The sequence below is a fragment of the Echeneis naucrates genome, chromosome 9, assembly GCF_900963305.1.
Source record: "Echeneis naucrates chromosome 9, fEcheNa1.1, whole genome shotgun sequence".
Taxonomy (NCBI): domain Eukaryota; kingdom Metazoa; phylum Chordata; class Actinopteri; order Carangiformes; family Echeneidae; genus Echeneis; species Echeneis naucrates.
The window spans coordinates 10838387-10862640 of NC_042519.1; the positions used below are offsets into that span (position 1 = coordinate 10838387).

Sequence of the window (24254 nt, forward strand, 5' to 3'; positions counted from 1 at the left end):
TGTAGACGTAATGCGGTCTTTTCTAATCCTGTGCAGAATTACAAACACTAATACCATCTTCAAATACAATACAATATGTTAAGCCATAAATGTATATTTTTAAATGTTCATGAACTCATTTTATTTCGATGCGAGATACTGTAGCTAATTAAATCCTCCTATCGTAGTCTTTGTATACAGGCAGATGTGAAGACACCTTCTTACTCAGAGTTTCAGCGTGACCTCTACTGCAGTTGAAAATACTTGGTAGCAGAGGTTGAGTCTATTGATTTTTTTGGGCGATGTAACGTATGTCTGTCATGATGCGGTGGTAGTTTGAATGAAAATCCCTTTATTTTGTGTATAACCATCGTAAGAAGGGCTTATGTGCTCCTCGCCGCTTGATTTTCGTGTCGCGGTACTCGGTGTTGTCGGCGTAGAGTCCGTTTCACTGCATCAACATGGTGAGTGTGACAGTGAGCACCTGAACGCAACGCTGTGTCTTATTTGTCGTGTTTCATTTGTAAAGCATCGTTTCTTTTTGGTGTTCACATCCAACATTCGTATCACGTTTGCCTTTCCAGGCAATTCGTTGCAGTGATTTAAGTGTAACGTTAGCTTAGCTTGCTAGCTAAGACAGGCGCTTGTAGCCGGCTAGTGATCTGCGGCTATCTAGCTGCGTTCAGCCGCAATCTTGATCCACTTGTGCTAATAACGTGTAAACGCTGTTGTTCAAATTGGCATTCACTTGCTGACATCGTCTGGGAGTCCTGACAGTAGATCGTTTTTCGGGGTATAGAAAAACTGTACTCCTGTATGAACCGAAGCAGGTTAGCTGTTAGCATGTCATTAATTTGGCTGCAGGACACCTCTGGGAGAAGGCAAGGTGTGTTCACGTACCTTACCTGCTCGGTTTGACCTCAGGATGCCCTCAGCGACAGTGGAGCCCTTTTAATGCAACACAATGCATTTGTCATTTCACAACCATTTGGAAAGTAACGTGGAAGTTAAATGTGTTTTGTGAAACTCTTTAGTATTTTCATGGTGAAGTTATGAAGCGCAATTGACAGATGTTAACGACCTTTAGCCATCACATTTCCCAGTCCAAGAAAAGGCATTTCCATCAGTGGTATGTTATAGCACCTAAGACCAAAATGCTTTTGCAAACTACACTGGCTGTTTTGAATCTGACCCAAGTAAGTATTTACATATTATGAATATGAAGTGGGTTTATTTTTAATATTGCTACATGATCAGAATGCCCATAATCTGCCAAGCAATATCACCTGTTGAAGCAGATGCAGCAGGACACAACAGCAATGAGAATATTTTACATAAATCTGGAAATGATTGCCACAGAGGTATTTCCTTTGTCAAATCAAAGTAGAGTAATTACAGGTGTGAGTCAAAGTATCTGTGTGTTCACTTTGTTTTAGCACCACCGAGATGTACTGCAATATATGGAGGGGAGAAATTATGTCACAGAATTGATGCATATCCTAGATGCCTGCTAGTTCTTACTGCACAATCTTTTCTTATGGGATATCTCTGCATCCACAGTTGCAATATTTCCATTGAAAAGTATAGTGTCTGATATCCAAAACTCAATATTTTTACCTAACATTTACAGTTAGAGAAGGATTAAGTTGACCCATGAGTAGTCAAGATGAATAAAACTAAGGAAGCATTTGTCAGTAAAGGTTTCCACTGCTTTAGAGTTAGTTTCATGACAAAATACTTGTGAGGTGTTTGAGCTCTTATGGATAGGGGTTATCACTGCAGTTCCCACTTCCAACCCCCTACAGATTTCATTTGGTAGTTGTGTGGAGGGGGTGAAGCAGAAGGGTAAAGATAAGAGAGTCCATGCTGGCTCAATTTCCCCCAGGCTTGAGATCCTTGCAGCTCCCCCACAGCAAGTGGTCACCATCCACCAAACTAAGGCTGTGGGTTATTGTTCCATATATCATGACCATTACTCACTTGGAGAAATGTCTTGAGTCAGAGAGGTTGTGTTTGGTCACGCACCACATCTTGGTAAGTGTAACTACCAAATTAATAGCACCCACTTTCCCCTTCTGTGACCAGAAGAAGAGGTATTGACTTTAGCTTTTGGATCTTACCTCATGCCGGGTGACACTGAGGATCCCTATGACCAATCCAAAATCTAGGTCTAGTGTACAGGAGTGGCCTCATCATCTCTGTTGTCTCTGTGTCATTCTACACCAAATGCAGTCTGACAGTATGTTGTGAAGAGTTTGTTGATTTCCCAGCCTTATGCTATAGGCAGGACATGTAACGTTAAACTAGCATATTCTACTAGTCCCAGTACAGGGGAGGAAAGAAAAAAAAAAAAATCAACGAGTGAGGCTGAAGAAGCTGAAAGCTAAAATAAACATGCTGAAGTTCTCAATAAGGTCTCAAATGGGAGACTTTATAAAAATTAATTTAGGGGAAGACATGTCAAGTGGAGAGTGGTGAGCTGGGGCACCATTTTTATCTGTTATAAATATCAGGCGTAACTAAGGGGCATACACTAACCCTAACCCTTAATGATAGCCCGGAAAGATGGGGAGCACCTGCTCGATAATGGACCGGCCCAAACGACACATTTTCAGAATATGCATGTCAGCAGAGGCGGTATTTTGCTCTTTGAAAATATTGAATACTGTATTAATTTTGCATACTATGCACACCATATTTTTTAATGTGCCAAGGATTCTCACAATTGCTACCAAGACGCACATTAAATGAAAAGAAATTATCTTAGTAAATTGCCCTTTTGAAGGGTGAATTTAGGTTTTATTGACCAGAGTTTAGTTAGAGCCAGGAGTTTTGTTTAGTCTATTATTGATGTGTAAACATCGTGTTGAGAAAAGAAAGACAGCCGCAGGATTTATTACTTTGTATTCACATGAGTTTGTGAGTGTAGATTCATTGGGATGTTCCCAGGTGTGAGTCCAAATGCAAGACTGCAGTTGGAAAAGAGGGGGATAAATTATTTTATTGGGGATTAGTTCACTAATTGGTTCTCTTTGCTTAAGTGTGTGCAGGTATAGATACCAGTGATTCCTACTGATTGCCAAGGCGATAGCAGACCTTACCCTACAGCGAGTGGATAAAAGCACAGCATGATGGGAATGATTCTGGCCTCTTAAGCCTAAGTGAATATTGATCTAAGTGTGCCGAGTTGATATTGAGCTCCTTATGTTGCTAAATCTTTGGGCACCTACTACAGGAGTGTTGGTTGTTCATTCTCCTAGGCACATGGGTGACACCTGCACAGGTTGTAATTAGAGACTAATTTACTGATTATTGTTTTCATTTTCACCACAGTTGTACTTGGATTACAATCATTGGGTAGTTCATAATTCAAATCCCTTATAATAAGAAAAGCAGAAATGGCTTTGATAGTGAATCTTGAAGGTAAAGATTTTAGATATTGGTTGATAATTGCATTGCATGTGACGCTAAACTTCTATCACTCTGATTAAAGTGCACCGTCATTGTGTTGTGCACTTTCTACAAATGGAATATAATAACTGTACATAGATTGAATAAATAAAAGTAAATACCACTTTGTGGAGAATGTGGTGGACTGCCTGCCAGAATACATTAAATCCAGTACTGACAGAATACAGTCCTAAACAATGACTTGTAATATATATGTATTTGCCCTACCAGCAATATTAACGTGACCAATACTTCAGGAGTTAGGTACTACACCAGGTAGACAAAATAAAGCACCTCTGGTTAAAAAGCTCACCTCAAGGTGTGGATCATCACATCAGCTGACACTTTGATCAGTTCTATCCAAAGCTGCAAAAATCTCAACCTGATGGTCATTCTGTGTTAAAGCCTTGACAAAGTTTGTCAAGCCCAATCTCCCAGCAACTTCTACGGTATTCTGTAAAAATGAAATGTTGCGTGGAGCAGTCAGGGTTTCAGTGGTGGTAACGTGGGTGCTCATCCTATGCTGCCAGTCGTAGGGAATATTAAAGAAAAAAAGGAGATTAAAAAAAATCTGCCTTCCTTTCTCTTTATTTCCCTCCTTCCACTCTGTCTGTCTCATGTTGGCTCTCTGTCATCTTGTGATTCCACTTCTTCTATTAGTTTTTTAAGAATAAAATCCCTTTCCAGTTGTGTAATTGCAACTTCATGACATTGTTTAAGTGGCAGAATATATCGAGTGGAAACAGCGAATATTTATACCTTCTTGTATCTACTCTGCTCATTTATCAATCAGCAGACCTTATGGAAGGGCCATAATGTTGAAATCAGAAGGGTTTATCTTTACCTTGAGCATGATGAATAAGCTTCATGGCAGTGTGTAACAAGACCTAGTTTACAGCATCAATCCTTGGCTGGAAGGACATGCTTATGGGGAACATGAATATTCACTGCACTTTTTGTGGGAGCATCTTGGGTAGACGTCAACCAGTGTTAGCAGGGCAAAGCTGTGCCATTGTAACTAAGTCTATTACCTCGACACTCATAATGTTGCTGAAGATTTGTCTTCAGTCAGTGTTCAAATCTTTGCATCAATATACCACTGACACATGCACAGTATTTCTCTGATGAACTATCAGAGCACTGCATGCTTGTTTGTTAAAGTGTCAGTCGTCCCTTATCAAAAAATGTTATAATCTACATTGGCAAGTTTTTCAGTTAGTCTGTGGAGGGCACAAAACAATCATTGAACCCATGAGCCCTTTTAATTAAGACGCAATGTCAACGCTTTTGATCTGGGGGACATAAAATTATATTTTTAGGTGTTTGTAGAAGACGTGCTTCTCTTGGTCTATCGAAAATGTAGCTAAAATGTGTAACTGCTTTATGGGCTGTATAATTATTATTTAGACGTGATTTTAAACTCCCATCCCGTCTCCACAGGGTGTGATCGGTGTGCAGCTGGTGGTTACCATGGTAATGGCCAGTGTAATTCAAAAAATCATACCTCATTATTCCTTCGCAAGATGGCTTCTCTGCAGTGGCAGGTAATGTATGACTCCTCCACATGCATTTTCATACAGTTTGTCAAGTGCTACAGTTTCATTTCTTTAGTTTACTTGCTTTCTTAGAAGTTCATTTCAAAAAGAGTCCGGAACAATGGGGATCAAGATGTTTACACAGGCAGCAGAGTGTTTCAAAGGGTTTGGGTAGAAGAAGAAAAAGAATCATTAAATCACATTGCAAGGACCAAAGGGCATTGAAATATTGGGGTGACCTCGAGAGGACGGTACATAAAAATAAAGTTCCCGCCTCATTTCCTCTAATTAGTGTCACATATGTTTTTCAGTAAACAGCTTTTTGGAGCACATTTAATAATTAATTCATGTTTCTTTTCAGGGCACTGCTGAAAACTTTTTGCCATAAGCAGGAGGCCTGCAGTGTCCCCCCAGAATATTTTGTAATTAATTTTCCTTAATAAATAAATATACAGGGCAAAAATAAGCTGTGCTGTTTCTTTTCTCCTCTGCCTCACAGTGCTGAAGATGCTCTGACAAGAGGGTCTCTAAACAAAGTTAAGGAGTTTTGCCTTCAAAAGAATGCTCTCAAATGACCTCTTAAATCAAGCTTAGTTGTTAAGGATAGATAACCTTGCTGTTGTAAAGTCGCACATGTGCTTTTCAGATCTGAATCAGACTGTCTTTCTGATATGTGTATTATTTAGGAGTTCTTAATAAAGCCCAGGGCTGATACAAGTTGATGCTTTAAGTCATGTTTGTCTTTGAAAAAAGATTTTGATGCTATTTCTTTTGAGAGTAATTTACAGTGAGATTTTTACCTTCGGAGGCGACAAAAGGTCAATATAAGTTTTTAAATGTATGTGAAATCCATTTTAACAACAAATGGATGCACTAACACAGAAAGTGATAGTATTACTAGATATTACATAAGGTATGATGAAGCCAAATATTTTATATACGCTCTCTATAGATTAAAATAAACATTATTATTTATTTCGTATTCCAGTAATCCCTCATTAATCTTTTTTTATTTTAGGCTAGTTTTTCCACTCTCATCCCCAAATTATACGTTTTTTTTATTGTGTTCTCTTTCTCAGTTTCCCCCTCTGTCCAAGTCTGAACCTGATTCCACATCTCTTTTCCTTTGTTCACAGCCTGCAGTGGTATCAGCACCCTACAGAAGATGAGTTGAGGAGCTTAGCTGGGAAACAAAAAGGACAGAAAAGGAAAGACAGGTAGGTTGGGAGGTGGAGAGCGGATGTATATGGGTTGGGGGGCAGAAATGAAACAAAGAAGGGCATTTGTTGGGGGGGGGGGGTGCTGTGGCACAGAGCAGGTACAAAAGGCACCACAGGCATGTCAGCAAAGAGATGACGCTGATGTGTTTATGTGGTTCATTTAAGGACTGTTTGAAGTAAAGAGACAGAAGTCTATTTTTGTTGTTTCGTTTCTTTACGGCTCCTCGTCAGAGCTCGACACAACATGCCGTAGAAGTGGCCCCATCTTGTGAGGAAACTTGGTCGCTTTCTTCGGACCCTGCTCTATTTTGGCTATTTTAAGGGGTGTCAGTTTAAAAGGATTGCATTCAACACAAAATCAAAGATTCCCCAAATAGTATTATATCTTCAAAGTGGTCAGATGTCAAGCTTTGATTCTGGAAGATAATATTCCTTCCACAGCATATGGCGATTCAAAAAATCTACTATTCAGTCTTGAAGGTGCAGGTGGAAGTTGAACCATATGTTGAACATGTGAATTTAGTGCCATTTCTTTTGTACAGTCCCTCTAAATGTGAATTCAAATTGAAGTTCGAAACAAAAGATAATCCTGACTGTTCCACATGGTGCTCCAGCCCCTGACTTCAGGCGTTTTTTGTCGTCCAGTCCTTTCTCTGACCCTGTATGACGCAGGTCAAAAATCTCTAGCGCCACATGTTCCGTAATCCTTTGAAGAAAAAGATGGACCACTGTCCTTTTGCCAGCTCGTGCCATGCCACTCCGTTCCCTTTGTTAACTGTCTCACTCCCTCAGTGAGGGGTGACGCTGAGCCTCTTTTTTCCTTTTAGGTGCCTCAGAGATGAAATCTGTCCAGGGCATGTTTGGCCCTAAAGTCTTTCAGTGGTATTGTCCTGTGAATCAAGCACACACTAGGCTGAACAAACAAAGCCCAGAACTGAGGAGGAGGCCCACCAGACACTTCTTCAAACTTAAAGAACAGCTCTCCATTCACCTGCTGTTAGCGATTTAGCTCTGCTATTGCTTTTGGTCATGGAAGTCCAGTAGTATTAGTCGGGAAAAAAAACAGACCTACGGCATCTACTGAATGTAGAAGATTCACAGTGTGCTTCCGACTTTAATGCTGCAAAACCTTCAGTTTGACTATCACAATAGACACAATAAACACAAGGTTTGCTGTGCAAATGTTAAGCACACCACTGATTAGGGCTGAATGATTTGGGAAAATTATGAAATTGTGATTTTATTTATTTATTTTTTCTCTAATATTGTGATTGCGATTTAATATGTGATTTTTAAAATGATTATTTTATCCTCTCATTTTCCAACAAAATGCTATGAATTATTGTAATATGGCCAACACAATATTAGATACATTTAGTATAGAATGTTCTTTCCCATAGGCCGGGTGCCTTTGTTAGAATTAAAAGATGCCACAATAAGATGAAAGAGTTTAAATAAATAACATTTTATTTAACTGCTCATTACAGAAACATAAGAGCAACAAATCTTTGGCTTTGCCTCTGTGTATTTAACTTACAAAATCATTGAAAGAAAAACAATGTACTGTTTAATAGCATGAACTTTTTAAACAGGTTCGGTCACCATGCTGAGAGGTACCACATTTTTAGCAATGAACTCAGTTATTGCCCGAGTGATTTCAACGTGCTGCTTAGAACTGTGCTCATATGGAACGACACTTTCAAACATGTCGGCCAATGATGTCTGTCTTGGGTTTAGCGTGTGTGGCACACTGGCGCTCAGCATATTAGCCATACAGCTGTCGTGAATATCCTTGTGTTGTTTTTTTTTTAAGTGCTGGAAGAGGTTTGTAGTGCTGACCCGTGGAGTAGCATCAGTAGCACGGCATGTTCTGCCCAACACCTGAACTATTTTTTAAAACCGAAATAATTCCACACAGCTGATGTGCTGTTCCTCATCGAGACTAAAGTCTCAGCTGAGTCAGTTTCCCACTGTTCCGTTCAGCCAGAGGCCATTGCGCAACAGGTTAAGATGCGGCATAAAAAGTTGATGCAATCAGGGGGTCCGTTCTTTCTTGCACGTGTGTCACATGACCACTCTTTTTTTTTTTTTTTTTTATGTGGCCACATTGTAATTGCACGCCTTGCAATTAGAAAATTGCGTTTTAGCATATCGCGATATTATTGCAAATGCAATTCTGTGTTCAGCCCTACCACTGATAGTTATATTCTCACACCAAACTTGAAATGTTCAGCTCAGAAATAATACAGCAAAACTGTAGAAATATGTTCAACGGCTATGTTCTTTTCAGATACATAAAAGTCAAGGTGACATAACTTACACAAAACATCATTTTGTTTTTCTATGCGGGTTAGAAAATGGTAATGTTGCAATATTTCATTTTGCTGCATTTTGGAGTTGCGTTGCTTCATTTACCTGACCCTAGTTGTTGTTTTGTTGCGCTTTCTTCTTTGCCCTAGGAAGTACAATGGGCACATAGAAAATAAGCCGCTAACAGTGCCGAAGGACATAGACTTACAGCTGGAGACGAAATGCATCACAGAAGTCGACACCTTAGGTATGAATGTTAGTGGAGAAACATTTCTATCACACACACGTGTTTGTACGTACTGCTTTGTATATATATATATATATTTTTTATTGTATACTTTCTGTATTTAATTGTACTTTTTCATACCCCCAGCATTGCACTACTTCCCAGAGTTCCAGTGGCTGGTGGATTTCACAGTAGCGGCAACTGTGGTCTATCTGATAACAGAGCTCTACTACAGTGTGGCTCAGCCCTCAGGAGAGATGAACATCAGTGTGGTCTGGTGCCTGCTTGTACTCGCCTTTGTCATGTATCCTTACATCAGTCACTCTTTACATCGCGTTTCACATTTTTTTCTTTCTTGTCAGACTGTCTAATCTCAGCAGTATTCTAAAGTTAACTGGAAAAGTAGTGATACATTTATGTTGCGTATCCAGTTTTTTATGGATTTCTGCTGAAAATTTTCAGTTATTTCCACCTCATATTCCTCACGACCAGCCTGCATATATGTCATAAGGTAACACGTCTTTGTTTATGAGAGCGACCGTATCTTTCTAGCTTGAGTGTTTGGATGCAACAGTGGCAGTGAGAGGCTAGGAAATGACTGTTAAAGCGCCTTCTGTCTTGACTGCCAACACGTCAATGCTCCCCAGCTCCCTGCTATTTGCTACACTGAATGATGGTTAAATAATATGCATTATCCTTGCCACAAACCGCAGGGATGGATCTATTCAGTACTACTGGTTGGGCCCAGTTTACCGCGGTCAGATGGTGGGTCATTTCCTGCCTAGGTCTGAGATTGGAGGCCCAATTTTCACAGCCCAGCAGACTCATATGCTTGGGGAGAAGGACAGACATGGGAACAGATGAAATTGGACTATGAAGATGAAGATGAGGGAGGATGTTGGCTCAATATATGTGTTAATGGGACACTTGATTTCAGTTTTCCTATTTCAGTTCTGATAACATGTTTGCCCTGGAGAGCAGCTTCACTGCTCTGTTAACCAGTTTACTGATAACACCAGAGGAACATGCTCTTCAAGTATCTGCGTCTGATGATGCCTTGTTTTGTAAATTTTGTAAATGAGACACCATTAGACTTACCTTTAGAATGCATTTGCAGTCTAGCTTGACTATATTAATTGCAGCCTACATGATTGCTCAGATGTGGCTGTTTTGCTGTTTTCAGCCTCATGCTGGCTCATACTCGTCTGGTGAGTGTTTATACAGCTGTCTTCATAGCACTGAATAAGGGTTAGAGGAAGAAAGACTGTTGGATTGAATACCATTCTTGAAGCGCACTGAAAGGGAGTGAAAAATTAGCATGCTATCACCAGACATGTTGCAGGAACTGAGCGTTTCATCTCCATGGTGACCAGAGTTTGCTCTAGAAACCTGCTCTGTCCTTAGCCTTGTGATCAGTGTCAACGGAGGCAGAGCAAAATACTATAAGGACCTCAGTTGCACACACCGGTGCCAAGACCCACACATTGAGTACTGACACATGCTTGGTGGCAGGGATTTGTGGAGTTGAGAGTTCACACGGAGCTCGTCTTTATGCACAGAAACATGTGAAAAGATGAAAAATATTAAATAGCTGTGTGTTTGAATATGGTTTATTTATTTGTTGATTGTGAAGATTTTTTTTCCATTTACCTGCAAAAGTCATTGAAAACGTATCTGCAAAGACATCTGGCTGTGGTTTTCTTTTTTTTTTTCCTTCATGTTACTGTGCTCCTGGAGGTGTTTTCCCTTGACTTTGTTCCCACAGTAAGACCCTTTTCTCCCTAACTGCCCACTACTTCAAGCTAGAGGAAGGAGGGGAGCGCTCACTCTGCATTACTTTTGCGTTTTTCTTTTTTGTCAAAGCCATGGCCATTCTCATTGTCACTGAAAACTACCTGGAGTTTGGTCTGGAGACCGGTGAGCAATCCATCATGCTTTGGCTAAAAATGACTCTGGCAGTACCAACCAAATTGTATTACTTTCGCCCCCAGTGAGTGAGTCGTCATTGAAAATGTCTTCATTTCTAGGTTTTGCAAACTTCTCTGACAGTGCTCTACAATTTCTGGAGCACCAGGGCTTAGAGTCCCAGTAAGTACAATATCAGTATTCTCAGTATAATTTTTGTTTTCTCTGCCTTCATGAATTCTTTATGACTCATGAAATGACAGTAGTATCACTGAATGTGTTCTCTCTTTCACTAGGGGTCCCATATCTAAGCTCACTTTCAAGCTGATGCTGGCCCTGCTCTGCTCCCTGATTGGAGCATTTCTAACTTTCCCTGGTCTACGATTGGCTCAGATGCACCTAGATGCACTCAATCTGACCACAGCGAAATTTACACAGTGAGTCTGCCACAGCGATTGTCTTTGCTTCCTTGTCCACACATAAACATGCCCAGAATTTGATTCATTTCTTGATATTGGAAATATTATCGAGAGTGGCCTCTGTGGGTTTAGGCTTGTTTAATACACGTGTTCAGATATCAAACTGTCCTATTTTACCACGAATACCACAAAAGTATAAAGCTGCTGCATTGTCTCCTACTATTCAGAGTGCATTATATACAAGAGAGTACCCTGTGAGTCAGATGAAGTCTTCCTCAGTTGGAGCAGTTTTCTGTTTCAGAGCTCACTGAGTGGCATGTCTCCGACCACGATAGGGGGTGCAAAGAAGGGGAGCGCATTGCATTCAGATAATCCACTTTGGCATAGCAGGCTCTCCAAAATGGCTTCCCCTTCCATTCCCCTTCGTAGCCGTCACAAGCTTACATTCTCAGACCCTGTCACTAGCAGGGATTATCGCCAACCGCTACAAAATCTGCACCTTGGTTATCTTCTCACCCCTCTCAGGGAAAGTGGCATCGAGAATACAGACCGTATTTCATGCCATGTTAGCTTCTAATTGAGATTTAAAGGAGAAGATACCAGAAAGCTACCCAGTTTCCTTCTTTATGTTTTCTTCAAATATTCAATATTCCTTGTTGATTGTGTGAAAATTGTGGAGTAAAATCATTCTCTCACCTTTTTCTTTTCCCACAGGACGCTGCTTTATATCAACTTCCTTTCCCCCCTCATCATGGTCCTGCTGTGGGTGAAGCCCATCACCAAGGACTACATAATGAATCCAACTCTGGGAAAGGAGAGTGTGCCTTTGTAAGTACAAGTAATTATTTCTCCTTAAATGTCCGTCCAAATGTGCACAACACTGCAAGTTGCCTGTTATAAAAATGGCAGAGTAAAAGTACACAGTGCATTTTGTTTTATTAACATTTCCTCCTACTCAACATGTTCTGCATTGTGTAGCTCAATGAATGAACTTCTTTTGATATTTTATTGTTGGATGTAATGGATGTAAACAATGCAACTGCAGTTATGGAAATGGAATTTACAATGGTTCAATGAGATAATGTATTCAGTTCGCAGATGAAATACAACAATGTCTACATTGTTGCACGTTGCCTGAAATTAGACTGTACACATATTTAGTCATACCTGAGGGAAACCTCTTTATTCTCTCTCTAGTTGCTGGCATTTTCATCAGCTTGTTATTCATTGTAAGATAGCATCTTTCATTTGTTGCGTAAGTTAGAATTCTTTCACGTCAAACTTTTTCCTTCTGCTGACAGTGTCTGTGACAGCATCAATGTCTAACTTGACTGAGTCTGATTTTATGTTACAGTACCCCTTTTTCCACCTTTTTATCTCTCAATTTCACCCTTTTTTCCTTTTTTTTTTGTCCGAGCTGTTTACAACGCTTTTGCTCAATCTATCGCTCCTTTCTGTGTCATTTTCTCTGCCTACCATCCAAGCGATGGAGTAGATACATGATGTGTTGAGTTAGCGGTCCTGCAAAGCCATCATCCCTTCATCATTGTTCTCTTATGCTTGTCTTTCTATTAATATCAGGATGACTGAGCAGATGTATGATACGTTGCGGTTATGGGCCATCATACTGATGTGTATGCTCCGGCTTGCCATGATGAGACATCATTTGCAGGCCTACCTCAACCTGGCCCAGAAGGGGGTGGAGCAGATGAAGAAGGAGGCAGGCCGGATAAGTACAGTTGACCTGCAGAAAATGGTTTGTTCAATCATTCTTCGTCAATATTGACTGTAATTATACCCACATGTAATTCTGTAACCACGCAGTAGAAATGTTAGCGTAAATCCATTTAATTTTCATAAAGTCTAACGTAGAAATGGTTAGGGCCCTGTCTTTTGAATTAAGAAACTGAACTCAAATCTTAATCTACATTGCACGTGTCTACTTGGACACATTATCCAGTGATTGTGTTTAAGACTGACATCTACAGTAGCCACTCAGATGAACTCATATCATTCCATGTAAATGTCCCGACATAAAGCACTGATGTTTTACTATAATTCAGATGAACCTCTCCCGTCTTATAGCTCATATTCTTATTCGTGATGTGCGAAGGGGAAACGCTTGCGGCAATTAACATCAGCCAAATTTACAATATATGGTACGACTACAGGGCTTTCAGCAGATTTCTAGACCTATGGAAAGTACAGTGGTGTACAGAACAGAAAGATTTTGATAGTGTTCGTTAATCAGGGCTGACCATGTTCAATTTCCTATTAACTAATCTCTGCATTTTGTTGAGCACTACAGTAGACATTCTTTTATTTCTAGCGTGACGGTTGAATGAACTTCTATCATCATCTATAAGTGATATTAGCCAGCAGAGACCTGGGTATGATGCTTCAGCTCTGCCCTACTTAACATCTGTGGAAAATCTTGTTGGGGCTTGCCCCGAACAAATATTTCTCTAGTTGATTTGTTACCACATATTCATGAAAATATTTTAACTATTTAAATATATATTGTGGCGAGAAGGGAAATAAAAAAATAAATAAATAAAAGGAAGAATTTGTTTGCATTCCAGACCTGAGAAAGAATGTTTTAAGTAACATTACCAACAATGTCTTCTTTAGAGAGAAAAAAAGCAACTCTTTAAAGTATGTTTTACAGAACATTTGTTGCCACATTTCAAATTTTCACATAACTTTTGAACTTTAAATGCACAAATTTGAATGAGCAAAGTAATTTGGTTCACCACCTCTGGCTAAGACTTGTGTATGCCGAAAAGAACACATTAATTAAGACTGTCTAACGTCACAGCAAGCAGTGCTTGCATGTCACTTTCCTCGGGTTGTCCTTTACTATTACAAATTGACATGTAAAAAAAAAAAAAAAAAAAAAAAACTATGATTGACCAACATTCAGTTAGCTATCAGGGGTCCGTCCTAATTCTTTGAGATCTGAAAATCACTTTTTGCAAATCATACGTTGCATTCAAACGTTTAAATGATCATTGTTTTTACAGAGTTTGTATAAATGCTGATAGCAATGCTGTTCTTCATCATTTCACCCAGGTTGCACGTGTTTTTTACTACTTGTGTGTAATCGCACTACAGTATGTGGCACCACTGGTGATGCTGCTGCATACGACTTTGCTGCTAAAAACATTAGGTGAGATGGGCACCGCGCAATGAATCCTCAGTTATGCTATTTTATTCTGCCTTTCAAACTTTGAGGCCATCTTGCTCCTTTGCTCTCTTTAGGTGGACACACTTGGTGGGTCTATCCTGAGGAAGACCTACCTTTCACCCATGAAATGAACTCTAACTCTGTGATGGCGGCGGCAGCAGTAGTGGCCCCAACACCAGCTTCAGTGGTGGAAGCAGGAGCCCGGGCATCAGTCGCCCAGCTCTCTGTGGCTTTGGGAGGCCTGCGAACTGTCTTCAGTCCAATGCTATTCCGAGGTCTATTCTCCTTCTTTACTTGGTGGATTGCTGCCTGCCTCTTCTCCACCTCTCTGTTTGGTCTCTTCTACCATCAGTATCTCATGGCAGCATAGCATCAGAAACCCAGGAGAGGCAGCTGGACCCCGGCAGGGCGACTGTATTTTCAGCCTAATCAGAAAGGACTGATTTGGGGAAACAGCAGCCTATCAATGATTCTGCTCCACAACCTTCTACCTTCCTCCCTCTCCTTTGGCCACCTCTCAGTGACTGACCATATAATCAGAGCTCCTGGTTCAACTTCCAGTGCTTCCTTCAAAGATGACTCTGTGAACATGTCATTGTTTTTAGATTTTTAGACCTGAATAACAAACAGACTAAAGTATAGGTTAGAAGAATATTCATGTGAAGGTATATTAATGAGAAGCCAATTCATTTTCTGATGATATGAAGTAAATTATTGGAACGCAGATGCTGATTTAATTTTAAATGTTAAAGCCATTAGAGAGATGCTGATTAATCCACCAAGTCATATTTCAGGCTGTTGACTAATTCTTCCCCGCTAAATCCCCTGTAAACTAGGATTGGCACCCATTTATAGCACAGACTTAAAAAAGGTGGAGTTATTCTGCATGATTGGATACATCCTGTAAGGTTTAAATTTTATTGGTTGGTGCTTATATGCACCACCTGACATTAGGAGTCCTGCAGCCATCCATATTCAAGTCTCTATCACAGTCTGTGAAAGTGCTAATTTCCCCTTGTGACAAGCTATATTAAGGTCACAGAATATCATTGAATCTGGAAATGTTAATGGACGCTAGCGTGTGATTTATATTAGCCTGAAATCATATGAACCTCTTTTTCCCCCCTGTGTCTTTTCTTCAGTTTTGGGGAGGAAACTGCCATTGTCTTTGTATTTTGATCAAAACTTTCAAATATGTGTTCTAAGAAGAAAAAGCCTGTTTTTCTAAGATGCCTCAATTCCATTGCCACGGACCACAAAAGAGTCTGAGTCTTAAAACTTTGCCAGTGCGTCTCTGTAAGGAGCAAGAGGAGGAGGAGGAGGGAGGGGCAGCCTGTGGATTTCGCCCCCCTGCCACCAAAAAGGTTGTACTGCGATGAACTCACCAAGGTTTGACCTGGAGAACTGAAGAAGAGTGTTAAACCCAGGGGGAAACATCTCACTGACTTGAACCTGATGTATTTAAATGTGTCTAACTGAAGTTTCCATCAAGGACAAACTTTTTAAATGAAAGTCGTTCCATTAGATTTGCGTTGTAACCTCTCTGGTTTTAACTGAGCCATTTCTGAAGCTGAGAGAGAGCCTGAATCTCTTTTCGTTTGAGCACCAGTGATGATTTAAAGGGAGGGCGGCACGTAGGGCTCATTCATGGTATGTGCTTGTGTACGTGTCTGTCTGCATGTGTAGGATCTCCACTGTAGGCCAGCTGTAATCTGAAAGGGCATTGCAATCAAGGAGAGGTGATGTCAACTGCTGTTGATAAGATACTGCCTTTATGTTCCGCTTTGTTTTGCTTTTAAACTCATTTGATAACAAGCTTTTTGTTTTTGCTTTTATTTCTCATCAAATCAAATTGTGGCTTTGTAAAAGTTTAGATTTTTAAAAATGGTGCCAAGTTCCCCCTCTCCTGATGGTTGTTGACTTTGGCGTGTTGGTATGTGAAACTACAGCTTGGCTACGACTCTTTGCATGCTGTAATTCTTCTGTGGGTAGACTTACGCACAAGCAGTCACTGTGCTGATGGCACGCTGGGCGAACTCGATTGTCCAAATCTATTCAGGAATGAAGAGTACGTGCTGCCAGATTAATTGCATTCTTGTGGTTCTCTGGGATTTCATTTCATCATAACATTCATTATATCATAGAACTGTAATTTATAAATTCCAGCTCTGTGAGTTTTGTACAGAACACATTTTACAGTCAAACAGCACCATATCACATTTTTAAGGTCCTTGCGTCAAAAGTCTTAGCTTCAGTTTGTGTCTATTTTAAACGTTAGGGAATCTGCACATGATGAATGTATTAATCCTGCCTAATTTCTAGATTGTTTTCATGGAAATGATTTTTATGGTGAGTTGATTTAACATCCCCAGCCCCTAAACCTACTGAGCTCCTTCTATACTTCTATACTACCACCGGCTAAACAAAAGCTCATTTGTCCTAATGACAATTTTTTTTGTTGTTGTTGATTTTATCTTTGTTTTTGCATTTATCACACATATTGAGGCCTGTAAACATTTCTAATTTTAACAGCATACACTTTCTTTATTTTGTTATAAAAGTGCATGACAGTTTAATTCCGTTTTGAAGATGTGTTTGACAAATCAGTTGAAAATTAACCTTTCCTCCATTCAGGTAAGAAGTAGATGGGAAACTTTCAGAATGCGTTGGCCTAATGAGGCTTTTCGGTTTGTTACCACTGAAAGTGTTTATTATTCATTGTTCAGTTCACAAGGTAAATTACACAGTGTTGTTCTTTCATGTATTTATTTCTGCTTTAGACTTTGTCTTAAATAAATTATGTTCTTTACTACGTCCTTTTTTATTTTATCATTATGCACTGTTGGCTTCATATGGTTCATATATGAAGCTTTAGATGCGATTGGCACTTTTGGTACATATCTGTTTGGGAAACACTCCAGGCAATGTTTTGTTCTTAGTGTTGAAAGAAGTAGCTTCCTACATAGCGACAATGTCACAAAATGATTTGTTACACCATAATTGTTACCACATGACCAAAGACAGAAACCATGTAAATATTTAATACATCCATATTCTTTTTTTGATGAATTTTGTAAATCAATAAACTTACTAAAATGCCAAGTAAGTATTCCTAATGAGTTTTGATAATGCGCTGACCCATCCAGTATAAAAGAAAGCAACAATTCCAGATATGAGACCTCACCAAAGAACACCAAAGTCTAAAAATACTTTATTAGCTAAATCTGTCTCTCCCTATCTATGTCCCTTCAATGAATTACAATCCAAACCATCACATCTTTTACAGCAATCCAAAAAAAAAAAAAAAAAATCTGACCCATTTTACACCAAATCAGAGTTAGAAAAGCTGTTAAATAACTTGAGTAAAGTGATGGTATTCAATGTGTCTTTTGGCTTTTACTGCAGAGCTGCTTTCTAATAGTACTGCCTCTTCACAGAGTCATGCCTGATGTGCTCAAAAGGAAATCATGAAATGGCCCTCTCAATTACGCATGTTGGACCATGAGATCAGAATAGTTCCACCCAGACATCCCTTTCAAAAGCCTCCCTGTTTCAGTCTGTAGTTTGAAGCTACAGGCAGATGAGGGTCTCTTTCTGTTGGCTTTTCTCTGCGTTTATAAGCCTTCTCTTCTTGGTCTTCAAGGTCTGGGCACCGCTGCATTTTTCAGACCTAATAGTCTTTGTATTAAGGGGCTGAAAAATACTCTAATTGCATCTCAGCATCACTCTACTTATAAAATGCGTCCTCATACAAACTGGCATTGATTTTGGGCACTCAATGGCCATCGATTTGCTTTTCTTAGTTTGTCACCTCTATTCTTCCGAGGAAAGGTTAGTGGAGTAGATTGAGGGATGAATTTACAAACACTCACAAACTCCCCTTAATGCACGCCTTTCTGTGGGAATATCATCAGGCCAGTTAATGCAGACCTTGAATGACATTGTCCACGCGAGCAGGAAAACTGGGCCATTGCATTCATTCATAGGTAGACAGATCAATAAGACAGTTTCCAAAACAAACCAGTGGAGAGGTTCCTTTATTCCTCTTGAGTGGAGCCTATTCATTGACGTCCCATCGCCATAGAGTGGTGTGGAGCTCTGCTTCAGAACGGGGAGACCCCATTCACCTCTCACCCTCTGTCCACAACACATCCAGAGGAACAGAGCAGCTTCTGGCATGACGCTACAATAGTGAGCTTTCTGTGTGGCACAGAATGGTGATCCACCCTCATGTCTATTGTGCGACGCATCAACCTTACTTCATGAACAACCTGACCTTGTATCATCAATGGCCTTAAAGAGAGCACTTTACATTGCTTGAACTCCTCTGACCTGGATTTTCATCCTTTATTCATCTTCTTTTCTTTTCTTTTCTTTCTTTTTTTTTTAATTCTCTTGACAATGATATGTCCAAATTAAGACAAAGATAAGAAAAACACAAATGGTTCCTCGGTGATTTGAGAGCCTGTAACAGATTTGTGAACTGAGTTTGGCATGTAGCAATCAACCAAAATGTAATCCATGCAATTTTAATCTTTTCATCACTATGGAAACCAGGGAAAAGGTAAGGCAAAACATTTAAACATCTTTAGAAGCAGGGCTTTTGGAGAACCAGGGATAATAGTGACAAATTAAACTCATTACAAAAGCTGTTAACAATTCCACAGAGCAGCATAAAAAATCTCTCTCTCTCTACACACACACACATATATATATATATATATATATATATATATATATATATATATATATGCATATCCATATATAAAAGACTCATTATGGCACAACTGATGATTGAAACAACAATTTTATTGACAGTTGAAATGAAATGCCTTTTATGCATAAATAATGCACAGTATATTCAACCTTCTTTTGTGTAGCACAAAAAAGCAGGACACATTAAAATTCTTATTTGTGAAGTTATATTTACTATTATTTTTAAGGAAAATGACCAGTTTCTTAGATTTACTATGAATCATGCATTGCATTTTTATGGATTCTAGATGTCCTTCATGTTCTCCAATTGTCATGCACAATAATTCTAACTTATTCCTCATTCATATGTCCACATTTGGGAAATATTATTCATTGATAAAGTTGCATGTGTAGAATAGAATGGAAAGCCTTTCTTTTCATCTTACATTTGGTATACGGCAAGGTTAGCAGTGCTTCTCCTGAATGTGCATGGAAAAACAATAATACAATAATATTTCATAACAGAGTTTAACATATACCAGTTGCCAGTGGAAAACAGGGCGAAATGGCGAGGGTGGGGGGGTAATGGAAAAAAAGAAACAGAGATTAGCCTCTCGCCAAGCAAAGTAAATTTAAATCTCGTCATGGTTAAAATTTGAGGTCCACTGCCTCGCGCTAGAAATATGAAATGGCTGACTGCCCTCGTGGTAATCACTACTGCTCTTACATTAATTCATCTCCAGATGAACATTGTTCCACTGGGGTTTCCCTGCTTCAGCGTTGTAGGCCTTTAATTAGCAGCCTCCTGATAGACACCACAGAACAGACACAGTGCTAGAGCTCCTCCAAGTAAGTGTGTGTGTCTGTGTGTATCCATATATTTGAGGCTTGAATTAATTGGCTCTCCTAAAATCTTTATATAAACAGTAACACTTCCCCATTTTTGCATTGTAATATACATTATATTCTGTTGCATTATTCCTAATACCTGTTTTGATACTACCGAGAATTAAACTGATGTGATGAACGTGCAGATTTTTATTCAGCCAAGCATCGCACAGTTGCAAAACCTGCGTACAGAAACACTTGCTCATTCAGTTTGGTCTTTTGTGATTTATTAATTCTTAGTTATAATTTAAAAATGTAACATTAACTCTCTCGTGCCATAGTATTACGTTACATTTGTCTTTTTGTTTTACACTTCTTTAGAGAGAAATTATTCATGACAAGGATTTTATATGATGTGTAATAATATATATTTATTTATATTTATATATATATATATATATATATATATATATATAACCCATGATTTACTAGGAGAAGCGAGCTCAGCTGTTTTTTTAGCAAAAGCTGTACATCTGTGCGCAGCTTAACATCATTCACAGCCTTTGATGGGGAAAAGGTAGAACATTAAGCTCACAGAAGCCTAATAGTTTTTTTTAAGTAATCCACATGAATTAAATGAATCATATATATTTTAAACTCTAATTGTATCCCATCTCTGCTGATGAAAAGCCTTCTGTAGATGCCTTCTTAACAATGACAAGCAACAGAGTGGACCGCCCCCTAGTGCCACCAACCGAGTGTGACAGCGTCTGCAGGGGGGAGGGGGGAGCACTGCTTGCTCTAAGCATTAGCAGAATGCCAGCCTTTCAGCACCATCCAATCAGAAAGCACCTTGGTAACGCATTTGTACATCCAGAGGAACTAGGTGGCGAATGCAAATGTGACGAGATCAAGGTTTCTCCTTGGCAATGGTGCAGCACTTGTTTCTCTCCTTTCATGTCCGAATGATGATGGTGATAATAAGAGGGGAGGACAGGCCTCAGATTGAGCCAAAGGGGGAACGAGAATCGATGAGATCTTTGATATGGAATGCTGCATCATATAATATTAGTGTCATTCACGCAGCTGTTTGATTGACAGTTTCTTCGAAAAATTGTGAGAAATGTACCATTGTCTTCATCCATTTTTCATGTTTGAATCGCTGCCACTTTGATGCACCTTGGCGAATGTGGTGCTCAAAGTAGGAAAAGGGAGCTGCAGCTCAAATCGCATTTTATTTCTCTGGTTTTCCTCCCTTCTCTTCCAAATAAGTAATTAATACAATTTCAACATATTTCAATAATCGCTTTTGGTTCTGCGTTCTAAAAAAGTGCACTTGAATGAATGCACACACTTACAGGCTCCACACATACACAATTTACACACAGGCAACTGCAACCTGCATCATTTTTGCTTCAGGGATCCTGTTGTTCTGCGTGCCTCAGGTCCAACAGACTTAATTTTCAGTGTTATATTTTATTAGGCTGACAATGCACATTGTATTCAGGCAGAACTTCGACCTCCAGGTCCTCCCACACATGGCTATAAAGCCTGCCTCTGTCCCTAATTAAGACAATGAAACTTGCTGCTGTTTTCAGGAAATATAAAACTGATTGGAATGAAGGTGGAAAATTCTGGCACTACGTTGGAAAAAGGAAGACATTTATTTTGAACCCATCAATTAGCCTGTATCTGTAGTATGACTGCTTTCTGTGTGATTGTATCTATTTTGTTTGCAGATCACTTGTGGAGATATTTATTGACATACATTACACATTTTTGTGTGTGTGTGTGTGTGTGTGTGGGGTGGGGGGGTGGGGGGGGTCATTGTCATTGTCTGTTCTTGATTGATAATAATGTGAGACACTTCCACAGTATTATCCTATCTGACTGTCTGATCTCACATCGGTTCACTCTAAATATTTCTCCTGTGACCCCTAAATCGACTGATCTGGCCTGGTAAACATTTATCTGTATTAAAAATAATGAATTAACTTGGATTTGTGTATCTTCTTGGAGTTAAATGGCAACAAAAATGATTTTGTTATATTTTGTCAGCAAATTCAGAAACTAACTGACCGTAAATAAGGTCATATCCACTAAATTAGTCATCTTTTCAGACCGTCACCCAACATTCAAAACATGAGCTTGTTCAGGGAGTTCATTTTCTGTTTGATCGTGCTTGTCTTTGAGAAAGTCACATATTGACACCCTGTTGCTTCAAGCGACCTCTGACCTCTGGCTGCAACCTGCTGCAGCTCGTGCCGACCACCGAAGGGGCCAGAAGGTCAGAGGAGTCATTTAAGTCCGGTCCCAGGGGAAAGTGGCCCCTGGACACTTGGCCTCTGGCTCTCCCAATGCAGAGTCTCTTCTATTACTCTGTCTGCTTGAGATACACTGGAGTGTGAACATAGGAAGAGAAATAGCTGTTTGTGACTGAGACATGAAATACATATTTATGTCGTCTATGCATCAAGAGTGGATGTTTTTGTAAAAGACATTTTCAAAATTATTTGTGTGGATGCATCTGCATGTGTCTGTGTGTGTGAGTGAGTGTGTGTGTGTTTTTGTTCCTTTTTTAAGCCAACTCTATATATACTCAGGAGACATACCTATGTGAAAAAAAAGACTTCTCTCACTCGATAATATTTCACTCTAGAATATGAAAAAGGAACAGCTGTAGAAAACCCAGAACACTTTCATCATTATCAATTTTGTTTCTAATGAAAGACTGAGAATTATATATCACTTTTAGCACATTAGGGAGAGAATATGGCATAAAAGTCCTCAATTTCTTTTGAAGGTATTTCTTTTATTCCTCCTACAAAAAAGACTATTATCTGGTAGGGTGTATGCATATTAAGCAAGAAAAGCAACCATCATTCATCTTCTACAATGCATAACTGTAAATTATGGCATTATCTCTGCTGGCATAGAGGAAAGTAGAGGAGGAAAGAAGGACCAAGGTAAGAATGAGGGAGGGTTCTTGAAAAGAAAAAAAAGAAAAAAAAAAAGGACAAACCCATACACACTCCCTTTAGCCTGAAGTCAATGCGAAAGATTATGCCTGGCCTTATCCAGTAGGGCCTGTCAGATTTATTTCCAACATCAAGGGGCTCTCTGCTGTCTCCAGCTCCATCTATCAGTGCCCTGTCGGGGTTTCTGTGTGGTCAAAGTCCTGCATGTAGGCTGGGAGGGGATCGCTAAAAGAGTTTGGAAGAGGTGTGTGTGTGTGTGTGTGTGTGTGTGTGTGTGTGTGTGTGTGTACACTGGGGAAAGTGGGGGGTGGTGGTATCTGAAACAGGAACAGTTGCCAGGGCACGCAAGCCCATGGCATTCTCCATCGTCTGGCATCCCAGGGTGCAATGGGAGCACTAGTCCTCGGTAAGTCACCAGTGGAGGTGAAAGGCACTGTCAGAGAGATGAAAGGGGGCTTCCCCCCATCCTCTGATCTGCGAGAGAAAAATGAGAAAGAGACGAATACGGGGAGATAGCGAGGGAGAGGGAGAGAGCTAGAGAGAGTTTTAGCAAGCGTAAAATCGCTCTCACTGTATTTCATGTCAATATGTCTCACATTTGAAATCCTTATTATAGATTGGGTGTGGAAAAAGGGATGTGCTTTCATTGTTCAGGGACATGTCCCCCTCACACTCACACACACACTCACACACCATCCCCTTCGCCCAGGCGCCTGTGCCACACCACCCACCCCTGTCGTTCTGCGCGATGTAACCTAGCAACTATTTAATTAAAATAGCATCAGCAAGGATAGAGGCTTTTTTCTCCTCCCTTGCAAGGATTTCCTCCAATCTCAGTGCCTTTCAGCGCACCATGAATCAAAACTGACACCATGTTTGCCACTGCATTGAACTCCTCACATCCTCGCCTTTGTTTCTACCTTTGATTAGTTACACAAAATCTATAGCTCGCATCGTTGGTACCTGATTGGGAGAAAGTGCCCGATGTCCCCTGTCTAGTCTGCTGGCACTATATCGCTGCTTTCACTGGCCAGAGATATAATGCAGGATATTATCATGCCAGAGAGTTGTACAAACAAGGCCATCACCTCTCTGTCCTTCAGACTAGTCTATCAGGAATAATAGAATATCTCCTCTTCAAGCCCTTCTTCTCCTCTTGCTCCTCTTCCACCCCCCCCCCCCCCACCTCCTTTTCTCTTTGTATGCCAAATCACAGCACTCCCTGTTCTGACCTAAAAACAGGCGCCTCTTACCATGCTCTACATGTGTGCCAATCTCGGGCAATACGGAGCAATTAGAGGAAATGTGAAGCTGCTCCGCGTGTCAGTGTACATCGGACTCTCTGTCACTCAAACTACATCCATGACTTCTCTGCTCTGAGAAACAAACAATGCAGCAGTATTCCAATTCAGGGTTGTCAAAACACAAGGCCCAACCTCAAGCTCTTCCTCTCTCCCTCTCTTTATGTTTCACTCCCTTCTGCTCTTTCTGTACCTAATGGATACCCTGACGTGTCACAGAG

The 24254-nt window shown here is 40.0% G+C and overlaps 1 protein-coding gene across 2 annotated transcripts; it reads left to right on the forward strand.

Annotated features, from left to right (window-relative positions):
• Nucleotides 1–223: 223 nt before the first annotated feature.
• On the forward strand, nucleotides 224–17333 carry tmem161b (transmembrane protein 161B). Of its 2 annotated transcripts, XM_029511500.1 has the most exons (13): nucleotides 224–443; nucleotides 4870–4973; nucleotides 5464–5500; nucleotides 6101–6181; nucleotides 8644–8741; nucleotides 8868–9024; nucleotides 10486–10637; nucleotides 10748–10808; nucleotides 10922–11062; nucleotides 11759–11872; nucleotides 12626–12800; nucleotides 14117–14213; nucleotides 14306–17333. In XM_029511500.1, exons 6-13 carry the CDS (start codon nucleotides 8978–8980, stop codon nucleotides 14599–14601), a joined length of 1083 nt encoding a protein of 360 aa, XP_029367360.1. In that variant the 5' UTR covers nucleotides 224–443; nucleotides 4870–4973; nucleotides 5464–5500; nucleotides 6101–6181; nucleotides 8644–8741; nucleotides 8868–8977; the 3' UTR covers nucleotides 14602–17333. The 2 variants fall into 2 exon arrangements, with proteins under 2 accessions (XP_029367360.1, XP_029367359.1); XM_029511499.1 differs by lacking the exon at nucleotides 5464–5500.
• Nucleotides 17334–24254: the final 6921 nt, after the last annotated feature.

Bases quoted from the DNA above. Each gene is read 5' to 3' on its own strand.
- tmem161b (XM_029511499.1), top strand. The intron at 9,025-10,485 runs GTATCCTTACAT...TTGTTCCCACAG, and splicing joins CTTGTACTCGCCTTTGTCAT to TAAGACCCTTTTCTCCCTAA. The intron at 11,063-11,758 runs GTGAGTCTGCCA...CTTTTCCCACAG, and splicing joins ACCACAGCGAAATTTACACA to GACGCTGCTTTATATCAACT.